At 40.1% G+C, this 22,050-nt stretch overlaps 2 protein-coding genes across 5 annotated transcripts in view; one reads left to right on the top strand and one right to left on the bottom strand.

Moving 5' to 3' along the window:
- The window catches only part of LOC106949908 (potassium voltage-gated channel subfamily H member 3-like), a 54,178-nt gene extending 46,568 nt beyond the window's left edge, over positions 1–7,610 (bottom strand). The window contains exon 1 of the mRNA XM_015036466.1: positions 7,535–7,610. Coding sequence (XP_014891952.1) covers positions 7,535–7,610 — 76 coding nt within the window. The remainder of the gene's footprint in view (positions 1–7,534) is intronic.
- A 4,533-nt stretch (positions 7,611–12,143) lies between these two features.
- fam184aa (family with sequence similarity 184 member Aa) overlaps positions 12,144–22,050 on the top strand; it is a 41,194-nt gene continuing 31,287 nt past the window's right edge. For 2 of the 4 annotated variants that reach the window (XM_015036463.1, XM_015036461.1), the window contains exons 1-6: positions 12,145–12,526; positions 16,979–17,056; positions 18,405–18,539; positions 18,643–18,741; positions 21,131–21,337; positions 21,824–21,997. In XM_015036463.1, the coding sequence (XP_014891949.1) occupies positions 12,359–12,526; positions 16,979–17,056; positions 18,405–18,539; positions 18,643–18,741; positions 21,131–21,337; positions 21,824–21,997 (861 nt within the window). In that variant the 5' untranslated portion in view covers positions 12,145–12,358. Of the gene's footprint in view, positions 12,527–16,978; positions 17,057–18,404; positions 18,540–18,642; positions 18,742–21,130; positions 21,338–21,823; positions 21,998–22,050 lie in introns of all 4 variants that reach the window. The other 2 variants (XM_015036460.1, XM_015036462.1) reach the window with 2 other exon arrangements.

Genomic DNA, 22,050 nt, shown 5'->3' with positions numbered 1-22,050 from the left:
TAGAAATATGGACAGTGTTGACATATTTTCCATATTTCTAATTGTAAAAACATTTTTTTACAGCTTTAGATGGGAACGACTCAATCACATTCAGCAGATTTTTTTTTTTTTAGTTTGGAAGAGTCCGAGCAAAAGCAACAATATTTTTTAAAGTTTCCCACCGGCGCTGATTGCGAATCAAAACGATTGCACGCTTGTTGAGCAACTATAAAGTTATCAGGCAGTGATAAAAAGCCGCAGTTTTGACGAGCGACTCGACAGCCCGAGGTACTGGAACAATCTGGACTGAGGACACAATGAGAAACCGATGACTCACGCAGCAAAAGGCATCCATTTCGAGGGAGATAATTAAAGTCCCAACGTAAATGAATCTGGAGGACCTGAGCGCTCGCTTTGAAGAATGCGAGCAATAAAAAGTCAGGCAGAACAGGCGGGAGGATAAATGATGGGAGCGAGAAGACGAGCGGACAGAGCAGAGATCAGCAGAGACGATGAACAGCGGATAATGAAGTTTTATGATTTGTATATCAACAAAGAATGTTAATCTAAACATGAGTCTGACAAACAGCCTCTCAGTGCTGAAGGAAGCACATGTGCAAGGAGAAAGTTTTGTAACCTGGGAATTGCTCATTGCAACAAAGTCGACTTGTAAGTGATGCGCTTCTAAAGTTAGAATAAGATTTTATCTGTGATTTTTTTATTTTTATTTTATTTTTTAGTTATGAAAAAGCAAATAATATGTAATCCTAGAGTTTAAAGTGAATGGTATTGTTTATACAGGAGCTGATCATGGGTTATATGGTAAGTGGTTTTTCTTTTGAACAAAAACAGGCTGAATGCAGTGCGGTGCACACAAACATGTCAGATTTGACCTTTCACCTTCTTTAACGACTATTGTTTTAACCATTATAATATTTCTTTACCTTCAGATTTTATTTGGTCTGGGTTCATCTATGACAATGACTTGTCCACCTTGTGTCCTGGTTGTTGTTAACATAAGTATTGCAACAAGTGCTGTAGTGTAGGCATTGATTTAAAAATAAATAAATAAATAAATAAATAAAACAGGTCTTGATTCATCCATTTGTTCAATATCCAAACTTCTCTTTCCTTATAAAAAAATTAAATACTGGACCTTAGATATGACACAAAAGTCAAATATTTTATAAAATTTGTCCCGGCAGGATTTTGAAAGCATCATCTATGCCTTTATTACCTCATACCTTGATAATCGTGGTCTGTATTTCATGTCTTCTTTTAGATCCTTTTTGAAATCTCATCATTTTTTCCCTAGAGTTCCACACAGCATGACTTGCTTGCACCTAACACTGCTTCATGTCTGTTTCTACTTCATCTGCTATTTTTACTGTTTCTCTTTATTTACCACTCTTTGATCAAACATTTGTTGTTTTTAGACGTGCTTCGTGAATAAGTCGGATTGGATCTTTCGCCTCGAGGAAAAAACGAATCTGAAGACGTAGCAGCAGATGAAACGGTGACTGCTGACATCCTCTCCTCAAAACCCCATTTCAAAAGGACCTGACTCGTCCCTGTAGGATTCACCCGATAGAGCAGTTAAACTTTCGTTTAAATAATTTTCTTGTGTGTGCTATTAATCTTTTTCCCAGCACCTATCTACTGCTCGCATCTTGCAAATATAATACAGATCTCCAAGCAGTAGAGGAACTTGGCACAGAACGCAAAGTGCAGTGAGTCAGACGGATTTACGCCGACAACAGCGACAGCGTTGTCGTCTCCTTGAGCGTGTCATTTCCACCAGGTGTGCTAACTAGACGGGGGAAAGGCTGTAATATTGTCTGATTGTTCAAGAGGCTGTGTGATGAAGCGGGGGGCGGAGGCTCGCTGTGATTCTGAGCCATAAGTATGACGCCGCCAGAGACTTTAAAGAGTGTGACAGAGCATAATAGGATTGGATGAATCACTTTGCACAGGAAAAAAAAGAAAAAAAAAACAAGTCTTGTGCTTTTGGGATGATTAACTGACAGAAAAGACGAGCTTTTTATTGTTTAGGGAAAGTAACCCAGTCTTTGCTTGAATTGTGGCTTAATGGTTGGTTTTTTATTTTTTTATTCTTGAGAATATGTCAACTAAATTATTACTGTTTCATGTGGTAGTTCAGCCAGGAAAAAAAGAGCATTTTAAGAGATTATTCAGTTTTTTTTTTTTTTTTACAATGGGGCTTCTCTTGAGAGATTATGGGCAGTAAATGTCTGTAGCAGATAACTCCAAAGTGTCCATGTTAAACATGTTAAAGTCTTAAAATTAGCTTCTGTTGTTTTCTTTAGAGCAATATTTTTCCAGGCTCAAATGTTCATAGTTGACCTGCGATTTTATTGTAATGAAGAATGAAATTCCATCATCATAGGGGTATTAAAATAAATTAGGCTAAAAGCAAACAAAAGCCACACCTTTCAGATTTTTACATGAAAACCATTCTAAAACAATGAATCTTTTCTTTCACATTTCACAACTACACTACTATGTGTTGATCTGCTATGTGAAATCCTAAAAAATATATACTATATGTTCTGGTTGTGGCTTGACAAAATGTAAAAAAAAAAAAAAAAATCAACATGTATTTTTTTTTAAAAAAAAAAAAAAAAAAATCTGGTTACACTGTCGGTGCTCCATTACTTCCCTCCTGGCTTTTGGATCTGATCATTTCTTCTTTGATTCAGCGCCTGCTCTCTCCCCAGGCGCCAGACGGGCCCGTCACATCCACACTGCAATCCAGGTGTAATAACGATGAGATGAACTACGAAACCCCCGTCACGGCTCAGCCGCCGAGCTCAGGGAACCCCGATAAGCCCTGGTGCTTACACCGTGGCTGTGACAGCCAGGCTCCCGAACACTCGCGGCTGACCCAATGCACGACCGCAATCGATGCAAAGAACTGAACAGTTCAAGTTTGAAGCGAAACTCAAATATGTTTCATTACACACAGTTACAGTCATCAAAGTTATACGTTTGATGATAATTTGAATAACCCAAATTCACTTTCTCAGTAAGTTCTGGTTAAATAACACCAATAAAAATACAGAAACGTTATGTTTAGGCCACCTGCGAGAAGGTCTGTGCTAAAATAAGCTGCCTGCTCACAGGAATATGAATGGAAAATCGAGTGGAAGGAAAACGTGTGGAAGAAACAGTTGCAAAAATCAATGATTTGTGGGAGATTTACAAGGGATGGGCCGACAGTTAAGCATGCCGGTGGTGGTGTGATGGTTTGTGACGTTCAGTTCAAGCCCAGCGGGTTATGTAACACAACAATGATCAGCAGGTTAACCTCTAAACAGCCTCTCAAATATGACTGAATTACAAGAATTCTGTAAAGTAGAGTGGGCCAAAATTCCTCCAGTGACTATCACAATAGCTTGAGAGCAACTGCTTCACTTTCTTCATGAGATTTTTAAAACAAGCTGCCTTTTCGATGATAACGTTTCCCTAGCTTTCCAAATCAAGCACAAAACAATCCTCTTGATTCTACTAACGCTAACAGGAGATGTGTTGCGTTAGCATTCATCCTCAGCGCTCCATCTCTAATGTGCGACCTAAATAGCGACGTAAAACTACGCGTTCGTCTTGTTGGGTTGCCCCTGGGTTGCATCATGCACATTGGAAGAGACTTCAATCGTGAGTTTTTTCTTCTTTTTGCTGCTATCTCAAATATGCACAGCGTACGGAAATCTTTGCACATCAGATACTACGGTGCATTTAAAAGAGGTAGCAACGGTCGCTCAGCATGACATAGTCTGCGGTTCAGTTTCATTTCCCATTGGGATCAATAAAGTATTTTTGAATTTGATACTCGGTTTGATGTAAAGACCATCTTGTTGGTCACTTGATTATACTTTTCCATGACATAAAACCAAGGAACAAAGTTGGATCATAGTTTAACCGCTATTTCAAGAAATTGCAAGTTGTTTGCATAGAAGCCAAACAGTTGGTGTTCCACTGGCTGGACTTTTTTTGTGTGTGTGTTATCATTGCAAATCTGTTGTTCCCCATTTTTCAGATGATGGTAAAATAGTTGAAGCATCTTCAGAATCCTCATAATCTTAATCTTTTGAAATAACATATTTCCACCATTTCGGTGAATTACAATCAGACTCAGCTTGTGTCAGAGTGCTTTTAAATTCCTCCATAGACTGCTGGTGTGTTAGGTCTCCAAACCGCTCTCCTCTGTTGCTTCCCAGGACTTCCTCCTCCTTAGTGGATCAATTTTAGTTTCTACAAAACTAAAATTGATCTTGGAGATTTTCCTCTCACTACTTTACCCTCGGGCGTCATTTTAGTTTTGCTTTGATCCCCAAGTTCAGCATTTCAAAAAGTATCATCACCAAAGTATCTTTGTGCCTTTTCTTTAATTAAAAAAAAATACTTTTTCAAAACATATCTCAGTGTAATTACAAAAAATAGTTGCAAAAATGACGATATAGTCTTTTGAGGTATTGCTAACTGCCTCATCGTCCAGCTTTCTAACTTTTTCAACCCTCATTCGTATCACACAGTACAGATTTGATCTGTTTTTTTTGATCCAAACACAAAGTCAGACTGACACCTTGAATGACATCATTTGCGTTTTTATCCCGCCTGCATTTGCATCCAAAATATGTAAATCTATATGGTCTTGGGATGCAGATGAAACAAACTTTAGGGATGGTCAAAGTCACAGTGACAAACTCGCTTTGTCAAAGTTAGTCTTCACCACTTCAGGACTTTATCTCTTAGGTAATCAGCACACCAACCACTCAATGCAGAGTGAAACCTTTTTTTCTGATTAAACACTTGAAAATGAGAGAGCGGAGATACACATTACGGAGGAATCCAAATGAATCGGAGGAGGTAAGAGCCAAATTATCAGCAGCCTTCTCCGCGGGCTCTTGGGAATAAAAAATAAGCCTCACTTATCTACCTGCAGAAAACACCTGCAGTCTGTCCCGAGGGACGACTTCATCCCTCGGGGTGATGCGGGGTTAGCCTGGATAACGGCTTCCTTCGGTTTTCGCTTGCAGCTGACTGCAGATGTGAGGCTCAAGCCACATCTACGTCACCAGGAATCGAGGAGGAAAGAAAACGGATTGTGACGATCCAGATACGATTTTAATCGAATGAATTGAACTGAATTAGGAAGACTTGTGGGTTTAAATTCCCAAACTTGTAACTTTTCGATACCATGGTTGGTATCCCAAACTATTTTGACACAATTAACTAAATGAAGCTTTTAAAATTGCTCAGGTTGCAAAGTTTATGAAACTGTTGATAAATCTTACTCAGCTTAAGCTTAGCAATTGCTAATAAAGACAAACTGCCACCATCAACAATGAGCACAGAAGACAGATGTAGGATGTAAATTAATAATTGATAAAACTATTTAACTATGATCAATGCAGAAACAGCGGGTAGTGATTATTGATTATTCTCTAAGCATAATTCTTGCAGATATCCCCACCAGCAATGTTTATCTTGTATATAAATACATAATTATACATTTCCTTTGGTTTGGATCTCCATTTCAGAACGGAGCGCCTCCATGATTGTTGGCATGCGCCTTAAGGACTTCGTTATGTAAGACGCTTAAACTGAAACAATGACGGTTTGCATATTGATTGACAGGAGTCTCTTTACACTAAATGTGGGGTTAATACTCAGAGGGATGAGCTGGGATTTGCAGCGGGAGCAAACCAGGTGAATAGTATTTGGATGAGAGATGTTTGGCGGTGTTAATGAATGACCTCCCCACCCCGCCCCCATCGTATTGATTCAAATCTGCTCTCTAACACCGATCATTGTTATTTTTGGAACCGAGACTTTCCAAGTCTTTGGCGAGACTTGGAAATTTAGCTCCGCGGATAATCTGACCGAGAGGAATCGGTGGAAGATGTAAGTCTGCAGATGTTCGAAGCCGGCGGGAAGCGTACAGCCGAGGCTTGCGGCCGACTCTGCGGCGAAGGCTGATTGAAAGTCGATGAAAACTGGAGTCAGGACATCGCCAGATCGGACAGGAAATTATGCAATCTGTGAAAAATGACACACATCACAGCGACAGAAGTGGGAACAAGCTGCTAATCGGAGCCTGACAGTCAATTTCACTTTCCCACACCCCCTACCTGTCCTGCCCTGACAACCGACCGACTGACTGGCATGTTTGGATGTGGATTAAAAGCGGCGCTGTGTGGAAGCATGACGGACAGTTGTCACGTTCAAACATTTCAGCGTACACCTTTGAATAAATTACAAATCTGCATTCATTACCACTATAGATTAAAAGGACGGTAGTGCATTATGCAGGAGCTGAATGTATTCTCACCACCAGATGCTGTCAGGAGACCATACATTTGCATAGCAAAAGTGATGACCTGGTTTTTCCACTGAATTGAGCTTTTTTTTTTTTTTTTTTTTTTGGGGGGGGGGGGGGGGGGAACAAACTTGCTCTCAATTTTAAAAGGTAAAGACTTCAATAGAGTCACCAGGCTGCAGAGCCTCAAACGTGTTCTGGTGAGAAAATCTCTGTTTATTCTGATTCCGAAGGCAAAATTTAAACCATATTTCTCTTGTTGTTTTCTGCCTTATCTCAGTGACTGGTCTGTTTGTATGGATTGTGTTGGATCTTATACGTTAGGTTTGTAGTCTACTGAATTTATTATGACAGTAGTTGAACATAATTTGAATTTGATGAGACAGACTAACACAAAGTAATGCATAATTGACCTTAGATCCAGATTTTGATTGGACCATTCTAAATGCTTGGACCTAAGCAGTTCCATGGATTATGGTTGTTTTCCTGCTGGCTGTCATGATGCTTCTGCCACCATGTTTTCCTCGTTAATCTAACAACACTTTCATTTTGCTGTCTTGTTCCTCCTCTAGCTTGTCTCACGGCTTTTAAATTACACAAGTTTGGACTTTAATTATTAATTAGGCTACCGCCTTTGTTGGCGAAAAGAGTGTGCACAAACAAGGAATTATAATATGCATGAACAGTGTTTATTTAAATAAAGATAAGTTGGAATAGTTGGTTGCACTGGATTCTCTCTAGAGGTATATGCATGCCACACTTTACAGATTTTTATTTGCAAAAACAGCCTTCTTCACTTCTCCACTGCTTTATGTTGGTTTATCACATGCAACTGCTATGAATTGAGTTGATGTTGGTAGCTTAAATGTTGAAAAATATATGATTACTACTCCCCATTCTATATTTTTTAATCTTTTGTGAAAATCCTTGTAAATTAGACGGGTCACTTAGCACTTCTTGTGTCCATTTTTTTTTAAATTCACAACTTCTTTGCTGCAAGCATAAGTAGGAGTCTTCATTAGCAACTAGACCTACACTAGTTTACTTCTTTGAATTAATTCACCATTATTTATTTCCCAAATCAGTAAGTAATTTTTGGCAGAGCTTCATATTTCTACAATAAATCAAACCTGACCAAGAGCAGAAATAAAAGAAGTCCCCTAAAGTGATAGAAAAGGCGGCTTCGCACTGAAACACAGAGATTGGTGCACTCACGGGTCCCATCGAACCGAGTGGCGATGGTGTCCAGGAAGGTGTTCTGAGGCGCAATCAGACCCCGCATCACCGGCATCCGGGAGCGCGTCGAGCCGCGTCTCTCCCTGCGCTCCGAGCCATGGCTCTCCGCGGCCGTGGTCACGAAGCCCGGCAGGAACCTGGAGGAGTTCCCCGGCGCTCCTCCCAAGCCCTGGAGGAGGGCGCCGAGCCGAGACAGCCGGGACTCCACGGTCCGTGGTTGTTTCCGCCGAGCACCGCGCGGGTGATCCCGGCTGGCAGAGGCGGAGAGATGGAGCCGCTGGAGGCAGGTGAAGGGGGGCGAGGACGGAGGGGATGGAGGGATGGAGGGACCGCGGCGAAGATGGTCACATTTACGCACGGATGTGCTGCAAATCCACCCCTCTCACCTCCCCCTTTGCCTCTCTCTTCCTCTCCTCCTTTGCAGCTCAAACACTTTCTTCACTCCAAACATTCGCCCTCCGCTGCATGCTGACTGAAAAAGCTTTTCCTTTCTCCTTTTTTTCTTCTCCCCCCTCCCCCATATTTCTGTCTCTTTGAAATTCAGTCTTTTCCTCACCTCCCATTCTTTAATCTCCTGGTGAATGCTGATGAAAGTTTCATCATCATCATCATCATCATCATAATAATAATAATAAAATACTACCATCTCAGTCTGTCGCGTTTCACACTTGAAGCTGCTGAATTTGCCACTTCCAGAACAAAACGAGCAACTCAGTCAGGATTTGGCATATTAAAAAGATTCCTCAAGATGAAATCAATTTTGCAATTAACGACTGAAATATGCGTTATGTATTAATGTTAAATTTTCACGTAGGTGTTTTCAGAGTCACTCCAAGGAGAGCTTCCAGTTTAGGTATCATGATATGGACATGTTTCCATATTGTGCTGCTTGACCTGTAATCTCAGGGATTATGACCCCATGAAAACATATGGGATGGGTGAGAGGAAACAGGTGATCTGAATAAGAACATGCAGCATATCAGGAAAAGAAAAGCTGCAAACAAGTGAGGATGGATGGGACTGAAATGAGATCCACAGTCACTCGGTTAAATCCCACTTTCAGAAATTATTTTATTTTTTTTACAAAATCACAAGTGGCACATGTGCTGTTAATTCTTTATACAACTTTATATTTTATTTTATTTTTTTCTAACAAGATTTAGTTCTGAGCTGGCCATGGAAGAGGGTTGATTTTCTGAAAACACAACTTTAGTTGGAAAACTAGCTGGCGACAAGTAACTCCACTGATCAAGATGAATAAAAGTTGTAGCTACTTTGTTTTTTTATTTATCTTTTCATTTTTAATCCTTGACAAAAAGGTAAAAATAATATTGTCAATAATGTTTACTTTGAGAACACCTGGCAAAAAAAACACACACACAAAAAAAAACAAGAACGGCATCTAAATTCTGTGAGGAACTGAACTCATGATAATCATTGTTGAGATTTGTTGACAAAGCCACAAGGTTGGTTGTTTCTCTAGGGGAATTTTTATTCCCCAGAGAAACATTAAATAAATAAATCTAATACTTCTGTTTTACGTTTACCCAGGTTGACCAGCTGGTTGATTTTGATGTCGATTCTGAAGCTTTCCATTTCCCTTCCAGGTGCACCTCGGCGTGAAGCATCCGATTTTCTTTCCTGCTTCTTCCCTCTGCAGTTGACTCGGATGGCAGCGCCGCATGGACCCACCTGGTAGGGTTGGGTTCATTGTGCAGCATAATATATAGAGTTTCTGCCAGGCGATCACTTTTTGGCAGAAGTAGCAGATAAGACAGCCGTTCTGCAGGAAACATCGGGACCTCTCGTCTTAATTGCAGACACCAACCAGATTTCTATAAGTGTTTTATTGCGATTTGACTCAAAAAGGCTGCAAAAAAGACCTTTGATGATAAACTTTACCATTTCCAGTATGCTGCTTGGTGCTCTTCACAAAACACTTCCATGTGGTTTATTGTTGCCTGATTTCCTTGAAAACCATTCAGGGTTGCCACTCAACGTTTTCCTGCTGCACAACAGAATCCAAATAAACCTCTCCGACGGAGGACTTTAATTAAACACTTTATTAAAGAAGGAAAAATTCAAGTAGGATACAAAAGGACATATTGAAACAGACTGCGATTAGTTGGTTTATGCCTTATGTGATGTCATCAGAAGGTCGATGTGGGAGGGCAGATCTTGTCTCAATTGATTAAAGAAAAAGTATCTTCAGTTCATCCGTACCAATAGTGTTTACATTTGTATTTAGATTGTGCTCATCTTCAAATGAAATGAGACCTTTGGTAACCAGCCTTTTATGACATAAATTCTTCTCTTTGACAATAAAATGTATTTAATTTATATATTTTTAACCAAGCAGAGGTAGTGAGGATCCAGATTATATATTTCTTTGCCTATGGATTTTATTTTGAGCATGACACAGCATTTTCCTTTTGGTTTCAGCTGACAAGATCATTTCTAGTCAGCTGGTCCTACATTTCTTTCACCTACAAGAAAAAATAAAACAAGTTTACAGCACATTTATTTTTAAGTTTCAGTGTAAATACCATAAAACTGACTTATTTCTTTCATCTCAGCCCATGGCTGGTTTGGACTGACCAGAACCTTCATCCGTTTTCGTAAGAAAAACTCATGTGGGAATCCCCGCTTGACTTAGAACGTCTCTTATATAACAAAAGCATCACTTTGTCATCACTTCAGAGTGTCTGGAACATCAAGGCTCTAAAGTTTTCACACCTGCTGCACTTTAGCTACTTTGGGATTCCCATATGTCTCTCGGAGAGGAAACCAGCCTAAGTGAACTTCTGTTTCAATCACTTTCAAAGGCAAACGGCGAGTTAGATTTGCCGTCACTGACTGCTTTTCTCATTACATGCTGAGATGTAGACACATCGACTCATGCTGCGCTGTGAACAAGTATTGTCTGCTTTGTAGATTTCTTCTTTTTTGCGCTTTTGTCACACTTGAATGTTCAAAAGAATGTTAATATCCATGTACAGACACAGTCATGTGACAAAGTCAGTTCTTCAAACAAGGCAGATGCTAAGTTGAACCGTCTACACCTGCTACAGACCTGCAGCGGCTGTGAGAATTAAGAAAAAGCACCTTAGAGGATGACGGACGTCTTGCGGGTCAAAGGTGACTTCCTCATGAAGGACAGGCCTATCAAATGGGGGATAGAAGATGGAGACCAGGCTCAGCGTCATGGGTGAATATACAGCGGTGAGGAAAATTGGATGCTCGTAGGTTAAAATAAAAATAGATTTGCTCAACAGATTCTCGTTATTTTGCTCCTCTTCATGGCATCTGCAGCCCATAAGTTGTATTGGCAAGGATGTACTGCCATCTGCAGGGAATAACGCACAATTGAAACAAATGTAGAGGTGGAGAGCTCAATGTATGGCAAGCCTTTTAAATATTTATTCCATAGTCACTACCAAAAGTGATGTCTAACTATTAAATCACTATGTTTAACTATCAGGACCAAGCAAGTGGAAGATTGTTTTGTATTAGTTAAGTATTTGGGTTAAAAAGTCGAACATGTAAGCTGTTCTACCCAAATTCTGTCAACTAGAAACATAAAGTCAACTTAAAAACTATCAGTTACTTTGTGTTGGTATATTACAGAAGATCTGAATAAAGTATGCTTGAGGTTGTTTGCGTGTAAACATAAAAAAAAAAAGTTGAAGGAGTATTAAAACTTTTACAGACGGCATATTAAAATTCAAAGTAAAAAAGATGGTGTATATTCAAAAAATCAAAAAGATGAATTTGCTGAAATGGAAAAATAAGAAAGTTAAACAACAGTCTGCAGTTCAACAGTATCTTTCACCTTTTTTTTTTCCTAATTGGAAAAATAAAAATCTGATCTCTTTTTGTAGTTGAAACTTTCTACCAGTAGAGGTCAGTGTAGGATTGATCGACGCTGCAGCGCACTGTTTGAGCCTACTCATATTTTATTCTCATTTATTTTTATGTGATTATTCTGCCTGGTTAAACTTTATTCTCCACATTTAGAAAAAGAAAAAAATTCCCTTGTACTCACAAAATAAATCTATTTATTATGATTTTTTTTTAACTTATTTTAGTTTAATTAGAGAAAATATAAGTTTCAACTGATTTTCCTCAGGAGATTGATATATTTTATATTTATTTTATGCTTATTTATATTTATTTTTACTTTATACATGATATATTTGACAAATTGACAAAAACCATAATAGCCAATTTTCAAACTTATTCTGTTGGTATTTTAATTGCATTCTCAAAATTTTGTTCAGCACAGTCATGGCTCAATAGAAGGCCTCTCTCTAAAGAACACTGACATGCTTACTTTGGACACGATTAATTTACAGATTTATCAAAAATTGTATCTATTAGCTCTTTTTTTTTTAAACGAAATATATTTTCTTTTTGAAACAATTGACCTATTTAATTTTTATTGTTTTTAGCTTTTGGCTTTAATATTTTGTATTTTAGCCCATAAAGGAAGTGACAAATATATTTTTCAAAATACTTTGTTTTGATGTAAGTCATCTGGCCTTGAGCGCGCGCTATTGGACCAGCATCTGGCGCGCGTCTCCGCCTCCCCCTCATCACTCCAGCCGCTCGCGCCCGCTGATGATGCGTGCGACGGAGCGGTCTCGCGCCGCTCTGCCCGTCCCGAGCTCGTTTCCTCCTCTCTGAAGCAGAAAGATTATCTCCGCAGACGCGACAACAATGGGAGGACTGGACGCGTGTGGCGGCTCCCGCTCCATCTTACTATAATTCACACCGTCGCACTTGGCTTTATTCCCGGCGAAAATGGCGACGGGGGCAGGCTGGCAGCCTCCGTACAACACCTCGACTAGCAACAGCAAATACACCCAGTCTCCAACAGGGTCCGGCATGTTTTACGACGGCAGCTTAACGCTGGAATACACCCCAGACCTGCATCTGAAGATGAGCAAGAAGATCGCCCAGCTAACAAAGGTGTGTGGAAGTGAATGGATGACGTAGGGTGTAGTGGTTAAGTCATTTAGAGCAGGTGGGGATGTAGATGGAGTAGTACTGGTGTGGGATGCAATGCTATTTGTAAACATGGTCTTCTACAGTTATGAAGCTATGTAAACATCATAACTCTGCAATATGCGTCAGTTTTGAAAAGCATATTTCCATGTTTCTGCATTAAGCTTCACGAATAAGACTGAGATTTTAATTGGTGTCTATTTGTTAATTTTGAAATTGGTGCAACACAATCCAGGAGTAAACCTAAATTTGTGCACATCAGCACATCATAGCTTACTCTAATCACGTTCCATCTAATCAATAAACCATTGATGCAAATATTTCTTGTGACTTCAGCTGCTGCCATATCCCTGTTTAACCTGTGTGTGGTTCTCCTCCAAAGCCAGGAGGACCGATCTGAATTATGTAATCAATGGAGGGGCTGCAGGGGCTGAGCTGCTTCTTTGTTGTCTCCACCTGAAAACCATTGGAGGATGCAGGGATAGTATGAGATTCAAGGTGGCAGCTCCGTTTTAGAGCTTCGGGGCTCCTGGTGTGATGGCGTTGCACCAGGAGAGACAAGAGCAGGAGTAGAAAACGGGAGTTTTACATAACAGTTATGGTGATATTATAAACCCTGAGCGGGCATGGGGATGACGATCAAGGATTAGTGTCGGGGTAGCGGCACAAAAGATGAAAATTGACACTTGTGTGATGATGGTGGGACTAAAATCGCTTCTTGTCTGGATGCTTTCCACATGTTTCCAAACAGTTAAAAGGAAGTTCAACTGGGAAAAGCCTCCAACTGATTAAAATGTTTAATAATAAACTCCTTACATTGCTTCGTTTTCAGTAAAAGAACTGTCAGATTTACTGCTGTTTGTTGCAGAACTGTTTTCATTTAGTGACATTGAATGGTTTTTGGGCTTGAGTGTTCTACTTGATCACACGCCGCAGCAGATTTAAGTTTGGGCTTTGACTAGGCTACTTTAAAAAACATTCTGTTGGACTTGTGTTTTGAATTAGGCGAGCTTAAGATCACCATCTGATTGTTAGATGGTCCTCTTCAGATTTTTTATTTCAAAATTACAACAAATTGTTCAGATCCTGAAGCAGCAATGTCGTCACACGACCACTTGAACTACTTTCCATGTATTAGGACGTTTTATTTCTGTTTTACACTCACAATTCCCAGTGTGAGTTTGATTTTTCTTGGTAGGGGATCCCCAGTTATGGCAAAAACTGAAATCTCAATGAAGATTTCTGTTCTTCAGCTTTTGTCCACATCTTTCAACTTCATATCTAGGTGGCTTGCACCTGTGGTTTCCACTGGAGCAGCAAAGCGGGACATGCAGTGTCTTGAGCTGAAGGTTTTGAAATACTGGACAACAGAAAGCAACATTTTGGAGAAATTCCTGATTCGCTATGTGATGCATTTCAGTCTAAAAGCGCTTTTAGTGTCAGAAGTTTGCTGTATGTAGCAAAAAAAATGTCCATGATCTGGTGCATGAATACATGGGACCAACAGGCATCTCCCCCTGAGAAACGGGCTTTCATTAATCCTTTAATTACTGAATATGATGTTAATCCTCTGAAAACAATGAGAGCACAGACGTAGAGTTACATTAGAGCCACATGCTGCAGTTGTTCTTCTCCTCGACATTTCTGCCATTTCTCTCGAGCTCAATCAATAGCCGCTGACTGTGGCCTCAGAAGCCTCCCTCCTCGGTGAGCTGTTGTCATTTTCCTTATTCAGCCTCATCCATCCTGCGCAGAGCAGCTCTGTACTTGACATCTAGATCCTGATAAAAGTAGCACGACGCTAAATCCAATTTATTATCGACACATTGGATGGGAATATGCTATCGGCTGCTTTTAATGAGAGGCCTAGTTGATTTGTAGTGTCATAATCTATTAAAAAGCACTCTGAAGAGATTTCTATCACAAAGCTATCTGTTTTGATCTGTTTTTCTCTCTCAAAGTTACATGACTGTTTTTTTTTTTTTTTTTGCTTTGTTTTTTTTTTTTAAAAATCTGAAAACAGATGTCAGTTTTAGTTTAATTTTATTACTTTTCATATTTAAACATTTCATTTAGTGCTTATTTTTAAATTCCCCTTGCATCGCCGGGCAAATTTCATTTCACAGCAGTGGCGACAATTGTAGCTCTTTGAATTGAAAAGATTGCTGAGCCTTGACTTACTCCATTACCAATGTGTCAGTCAGCACCAGATGGGGATGAAAATACAAAATCTCAGTCTTCTGTCTGCCAGTTTCTGTCATTTCTTGGGGATTTTTCTACTAAAATATACGCAAAGAAATCACGAGGCACTGCGTCCGAGCTGGACTTTGGACTCTTTGAGTCGTATTCCCTGGGAAAAATGTTTGATGTTTTAAGCCTCTGATGACACGTTTCCTGTAGAAACTCCAGCCAAAATGGAAAAACAAAGTTCCTGATTTATGTTTATAAGAGAGATGTGGAAAAAAAACTCACTGGCATTGTCTTCATAAACCAAATACAATGACCTTTTCTCCAGCTGCCACTTTCATCACGGTTGTTTTCACCTAGAGGGAAAGCTAAGGTGTGTCTGGCAGATACTGTAAAATCCGATTTGGTTCCACTATGGTGAATATGATAGTTTTTCAGACAACTCTTCTTCTTTGTTCTATGGAGAATTTCTTTCAGAACATACGGTAATTGTTTTCATTCTTTTGTGCTGTTTTTTTTCTCAATTACATTTAAGGACAAGATGAAAATTTGCTCAAAAAAATGAAGTCCAGAGCACGAATCCAAATGGTTTTCTATATTCACATTGAACTCTTCCGCTACACCGACGTCTGAGCTCAGGATAACGAGTTCAGTCAACAGCGGCGTTTAGGATAGCAGGGGATGTTTGACGGCTTTGCCAAATGATTATTTGTTGAGCGGCGTTTATCAGGAATATATTTCACTCTCTAACAGGATTTAATTGCACTTGAATTGAGAGATTGCGGGAGAATATTTATGCAAAGCCAGCTTTAGCCCAAACACTACTGCAAGGTGCCTCCATTCCTCTGAGATGGTGAAACAAAGTAGAAAGAGAGAGAGAGATAAAGAACAAAAAGAGGGAGAGATAAAAGGATGAAAGCACGGGGAGAGTGAGGAGCCGGAGATGAAAGCAGCAGGCACGCCAGCGTCATTAAAATAATCATGTATAATTGAAGGAACATTTCCAATGCTGGGAATCCGAGCTCTGAGTCAAGGAGAGGAGAAAATCCACCTTCAGTTCCTCTAGTGAGCCGATCCACCACTCACCACTGAAGAAGAACATTCGAGCAGGAAATCCACATCAGCAGAAATCTGTCTGCTCTGGATGCTGAGACTATATGTGTAAAAGTTTATAGGCTGTTGATCCACTGCTTTCTGTCCCTTTAAGACTGTAGAGGTAAAGATGTTTTCTTTGGACTTTTTTGCAAGTCCTCAAACTCCTTAAACAACAGGGAAAAAATTAATGGTCATAAAGTAGATGCCTGCATTTATAACCTACAGCGATGTAGCGTTACGGGTTGAAAGATGGCGCCCATCTGGTGTCAGCTTGTTGTTTTCATTCATTAGAGACTTTAGATCTGGATGGAGAACTTGCGACCGTTTCTTCAAAAGCGATTACACGTCGAAGTATTGATGTATTGCGTCGTCTCAGAAACTGCCACTGCCGCGTCGATTTAAAAGTAGCGTTAAATGTCAGAAAGTCATTCATCTTTCTTCTCTGGAGGACATCACAAGCCTGTCTAATGCATGTCGTACAGTATGTTCAAGTGAAACCCTTTCTAACTTCACCTGTTACTGGAGCAAATTTTGGGCTGTCCGGTTCCGACAGGTCCGCGTTTCAGCTGACCGTGACCGAACATTAGCTGCTCTCCCGGGGGCTTCAATTTGCTGGGGCTTAAGCGTTTTAAAGCTTCTGCATATCATTTACCTCCAGCACTCATAAAAACCTGCTTATATTCCTGAGAGCGAGCGCAAGCATGACTGACAAGATGTTATTCACTTAAGCCTGCGTGTGGAGAGTGCAGCAGGAAGAGGAGGGGATATCCTGCATCCATATTGGAGCTTGTGCCGGGGACGAATTTCTCATGTTTTGTCATGATGGTGACTTGATTGAGTCACGTCAATCTGATTGGTGGTGAAAAGTCCACATTTTTTCCAAAAGGAATGGAGAGAAACTCAGAGAAAAATGTTGGGTTTTATTTTACATCACTTAGTGAGGTAAAGCTTTGTCTGCCTACAGTCTGGAACATGTTTGTCTCTTTCACTGATGTTATTGGTATTGATTTTTGCGCAGTTGATCTTCTTTTTTCCCCTCCTCCTCCTTCTCTGTACAACTATCGATCCTATATTGAAGCTGTTAATAAGAGCTTTCGTTCCCATCTCCATGCTGTCATCTCCTTCTGCCTCTAGGTCATTTATGCGCTCAACACCAAGAACGACGAACACGAGGAGGAAATCGAGTCTCTGAAAGAAGCCCACGAGGACGAGGTAAACTTTCCAGTCTCCTCTAAGTGTGTGTGTGTTTGTGTGTGCTATTTCACAGAACTGTAACTTTCTAATATTGAATTACTCAAAGAAAAGTTGAGTCATTTGGAGCAAACAAGCTTGAGAGCTATCTTACAGATACTGATATTAAGAAATTAATCTAAATAAAACAAGCTAATTATGATATTGAGACTGTAATTAAAATGAGGTAAAAAAAAATCATTTGTTTTTGTCTGGAAGCCAGAACTTTCGTACCACAAATCCTAAACGTTATTGCCACCAAACATCTGCTATTTTCAGCAAAAGATCATACCGACAGTGACGACAGTGAAACATGGTGGCGGCAGCATCATGCTGCCTGTCATGGGGTGTTTTGGTGGTGGTGAGAACGAACGCCGAGACCCAGATGATGATGATGATTTAATAAAGAGAGCTCAAGCACAGTCCAACACAGGCAGAGAGTTAGCACACAGCTAGTTACCGGTAGCAACTGAAAAACTGAGGACTGAATAAGAGAGCTAAACCAACACAGGACTTTACAGTTCAACTGTGATGGCAGGCAGACAAACGACATACGACAAGGATCCGACAAGAGACAAAGACAACAGGTGGGACTAAATACACAGGGAGGGTAAATCAACGGGGAAGACGCAGAAACAACAGAGACTCGGGACAGAAACTGAACACAGAAAAACCTTAAAATAAATACACAGAAACACGGATCATGACACTGATCCGTGTTCAGTGTTTTTTTTTATTTTTTTATTTTTAGTTTATTTTCAAATGGAAGTAATTTATCTTGGATTCAATCACATGCTGTCCCAGATACTAGCCAGTTCTGACGGAGCATACATGCAGTTCACCTCATATTGCCTCAGGCGTTTTGTTTAAATGTCACCTACTACAACACAATAGCTGCAGTAACATCTTCCTCTGTATGACTGTTCACTCATAAATCTCATTTTATCAGTGTAGAGAGTCCAGAATCAACCCTAAGCCAATAAAATGTAACACACAGGCGACTGTCTGCAGTGGTTTGCCTCAAACACTTTAGTTTTATTAAAGGAGCGCAGAAGCTAAGGCTTTTTGAGAGTTGTTTAAATGTTCGTTTTTATTAGGATTTACTCCCAAGAGAAGCTTCAAGTTCACCAAGAAATATGGTGTTTATGTAATTTGTTCTGAAACTTCAATGTTTTCAAGAAGAGGCTTTTCTCCGCTGCAAACATTTCATTAAGGTGACACGTCCTGCGTGTTGCTTCTTTAATTATATTTATTTCTTATTGCCCGATTTTTTTTTTTTCTGTGAGTTGTGCCAGCTACGTCAAAGCAAATTCCGTTTGCTTTTGCTCAGGTCCAACACATAGTGACAGAAACCAGAGACAAGATCATGCAGTACAAGAGCAAAATGGCGGACGAAGCGGACCTGAGGCGGCGGCTGGCCAGTCTGGAGGAATCTGTGGAACTGCACGACCACATGAAGAGACAGGTCACTGAATGCCGCCGGCGCCTACGGCTTCGCATACATAAACCTTCACGCTCGTGTCCGTTACATCGGCTGATCTCTCTTTTTTTTTTTTTTTTATCGCCAGGCCTTGGCAGAGTTTGAGATGTACAGGCAGAGGATGGAGGACTCGCAGCTCTGCACCGAGGCCCAGCATACCCAGAGAGTGGTTTCCATGAGCAGAGAGGTACGACCTTTTAAAGAAGATTCAAGAACGTAGTGAAACCTTGAGGCTGCAAAGTGTGAAGAAGGATTTTGCCGTGTTATTCATGCTTAAAAATCATAGCAATGCTAAAGCTGAGTAAAGTGCATTCCAGCACCAGCGCAATTTGAATTGGCAACAAAAAGAAAGAAAAAAAAAAAGCACAAATCGTACAAAGATGAGCTGTTATTGCACAGAGTGCCAACTCTTTGGTTTGCAGAAATAGCACCACTAACTTTCATTGGCTCTGCTGATAAAGATGTGTAAACAAACTGACTGCCAGTGATAATTATAAACTAGAATGTCGATTCATTACACACAACGTGACACATTTATTTCTCTTATTTTGGTGTTTATGGCTTACAGGTAATAAAAAACCCAAATTCACACATTCAGGAAATTAGAATAGTGCCTAAAAACCACTTTAAAAGAAGGATTTGTAATTGACAAATGTTATGTTCGGCCCCTATCAAGTTAAGATAACTTCAGATATTTACTAATAATCAGAGAGAAAGTAATAAAAAAAAAGAAGTCATGCTGTTCCACACTTTACTTCCTGTATTTTCAAAAGTCCTAATGAGCCATTATGTAACCCTTAATGAAATATTTTAACTACGAAAGAGCCAAAAGTCAGTAAAGAAACATAAGCGCCCCAGAAAACAAGCATGGCATATCACAGGCAGCTTTGATCTCTCCCTTTGCTGCTTGATTCCTCTTTCTTTTTGTTCTTTTTTTAATTACTTGTATGACTCCTAAAACTGAATTGTTGCTTTGAGCAAATTTGCATAATTTTCAGAGCGTTTGTTTACACAATACTTCAGGCAGGAAGTGGAAGTTTGTTTTGGATTCATTTACTCCAGCAACTTAAAAAAAAAATAAACTAGTTAAGACCGATGACTGGTTGTGAAAATTGCGCAAAAGTGGACGAGAATAAAAAGCAAGAACTATCACATCATATCATATGTCATATCACGCCACCAGCAAAACAGTCATATTGTTTGGTCTGATGACAATTGGAATAAACGGATGATTTAACTGTACTCTGGTGAGGCTGAGTAGGCTCAGTTCACTGTCACTGCGTTGGCGGCAGCAGTGTTCGTCTTGTACTTCATCAGAGCTTCATGGACCGGAACCAGCCTGCTCCGGTCACAAAGCATTACATCACATGTTATATTTTTACATGTTTTTCATTTAGATCGTGAAGGAAGCAGGTAGGGCCGCGGAGCAGCTTTCAAAATGTTTCACACTGCTTGAACTTTCCCTCTTTTTCCACAACTTCAATGAGGTTTTTTTTTTTTTTTTTTGTAGGATTTCATGTGTTGCTACTAAACAATATACCACATAACTATTTTTATTATTGTTTTATTTTTTTGCAAACGAAACATGTGAGAGAGTGCATTACTTGATGTTCCTGGACTGGAAGTCTATTCTTTTGGTCTTGATAAGTGTGGAAATATAAATACATTTTGGAAAAGTATTTGGATTCCTACACTATATTCCCTATTCACTTGTCTAAATGTTGTGTCCTTTCTTTCATCCTTCCCTTCTCGATTCCTTGGTTATGTCCTTCCTCTTGTTCATTCATTTTTAAGTTTTTATTTAGTTCCTTTGTTGTCTTTCTGTCCTTGTCTGCTACTGCTTCTCTCTTCCTACCTCTGTTCCATCTGTCCTTTTTTTCATCCTCCCTTCCTTTTTTCCTGCTTCTCTTCCTTCCTTTCTTGTGCACTACCTCCCTTCGATCTGTCATTTCTCTCCTTCCCTGTGCCTCTCTGTGCCCTTTTTCTTGTTCCCTTTCTTCCTTTCTGTTTCTTTTCTTACTTCTGTTCCTTCCTTTTTGTATTTTGAAATCACTATAAAGGACTAAAACTGGATTTTGGACATGAAAAATGTGCAAAATCTATATAGTATTCAGCCCTACAAAGTCAATACTTTGTAGAATCATCTTTTGCTGCAATCTTTCGTACTCTATCAGCTTTGCACATCTGGAGATTGAAAGTTTTTGACTCAAACTTAGTCAGATTGGATGGAGAGCATCTACGAAAATCTATTACCCAGTTTTTCCACTGATGCTTCGACTTTTTGGTTTTTATTTTACTTTGACTAGGCCATTCTAGTGCATAAATATTCTCTGATCTAAACTATTTCATTGTATCTCTGGCTGTATGTTTATGGTTGTCATTGAGCTTGTCGATACTGACAAGCATTAGCATGGTTTTATGGTTTCAATCTGGGGAAATTGTGGAAAATCTCGAGCGGTGTGAAAACTGAGGACCCTGCATGCACTCATGGCCCACAGAGGGCTTTAACCTTCTTGTTTCTCTTGGCCGTCAGTGACAGTCCAAACAGAATAGATCATGTTTCGTGGTTTCAATAGGTGGAAGAGATGCGCCGCGATTTTGAGGAGAAGCTTCGGGTGTTCAGCCAGGCTCAGGCCCAGTTTGAGGCAGATAAGCGGCGAGCGCTGGACGAGCTGAGGGCCACCCACCGACACGAGGTGGAGGAGCTCCGCAACAACCAGCAGAACCACAGCGCCACCTCTGCCGAGGACCAGGAGAAACTGGCCGAGCTGCATAGACAAGAGGTGGGCCACGACTATGAGACACAGGAAGCTAGGTGTGCAGTTATAAGGAGCCACATTCTTGATTGGCTTGGCTCAGTCCGAAGATCCTACGCTTAGTTATTATTTAGCTGGAATTGCTGTTTTTGAGGATTTTTTTTTTCTTTTGTTTTTTAATGAAAACTGAAAAAAAAAAAAAAAAAAAAAAAAAAACCCGACAGTGTTACTGGTGCTGCTGTTGTTTTACGAGCATAATGTCAACTAAAAGTGGTTGTAATTTTGATCATAGACCTTTCGTTTTTATGCATGTCATTCCATTTTTCTTATCTCGCCTCGTTTTATCACATGCCTTAAAAAGCATTTAGGCGGAAATAAAACAGTGGGCAGACCTCAAATGTTTTCCGGTTTAGTTGCAGCAAATCTCCGATTGCATTCTGGCAGCCTGGAGCTACTGGCACGCCGGAGTACAACAAACAGATTTTCTTTCCACTTCACCCACTCCGTGTGTAGGTGGAGGCTTTGATGGAGAGGGTGGAGGAGCTGACGAAGGATAAGGTCCGTCTGGTGGAGGAGTACGAGGCCAAGCTGGCCAAGGCTCAGGAGTATTACGAGCGCGAGCTGGAGGCCATGAGGCGGACGCACCAGCTGACCACAGAGAACCTGCTGGCTTGGAAAAGGACGGAGGTGAAGGGGCAAAACTAAAAAAAAAAAAAAAAAAAAAAAAAACCCAAAGCTTT

The sequence above is a fragment of the Poecilia latipinna genome, unplaced genomic scaffold, assembly GCF_001443285.1.
Source record: "Poecilia latipinna isolate Pla-1442-1.1 unplaced genomic scaffold, P_latipinna-1.0 Scaffold369, whole genome shotgun sequence".
Classification (NCBI taxonomy): domain Eukaryota; kingdom Metazoa; phylum Chordata; class Actinopteri; order Cyprinodontiformes; family Poeciliidae; genus Poecilia; species Poecilia latipinna.
This window is presented reverse-complemented; position numbering and strand designations above follow the sequence as displayed.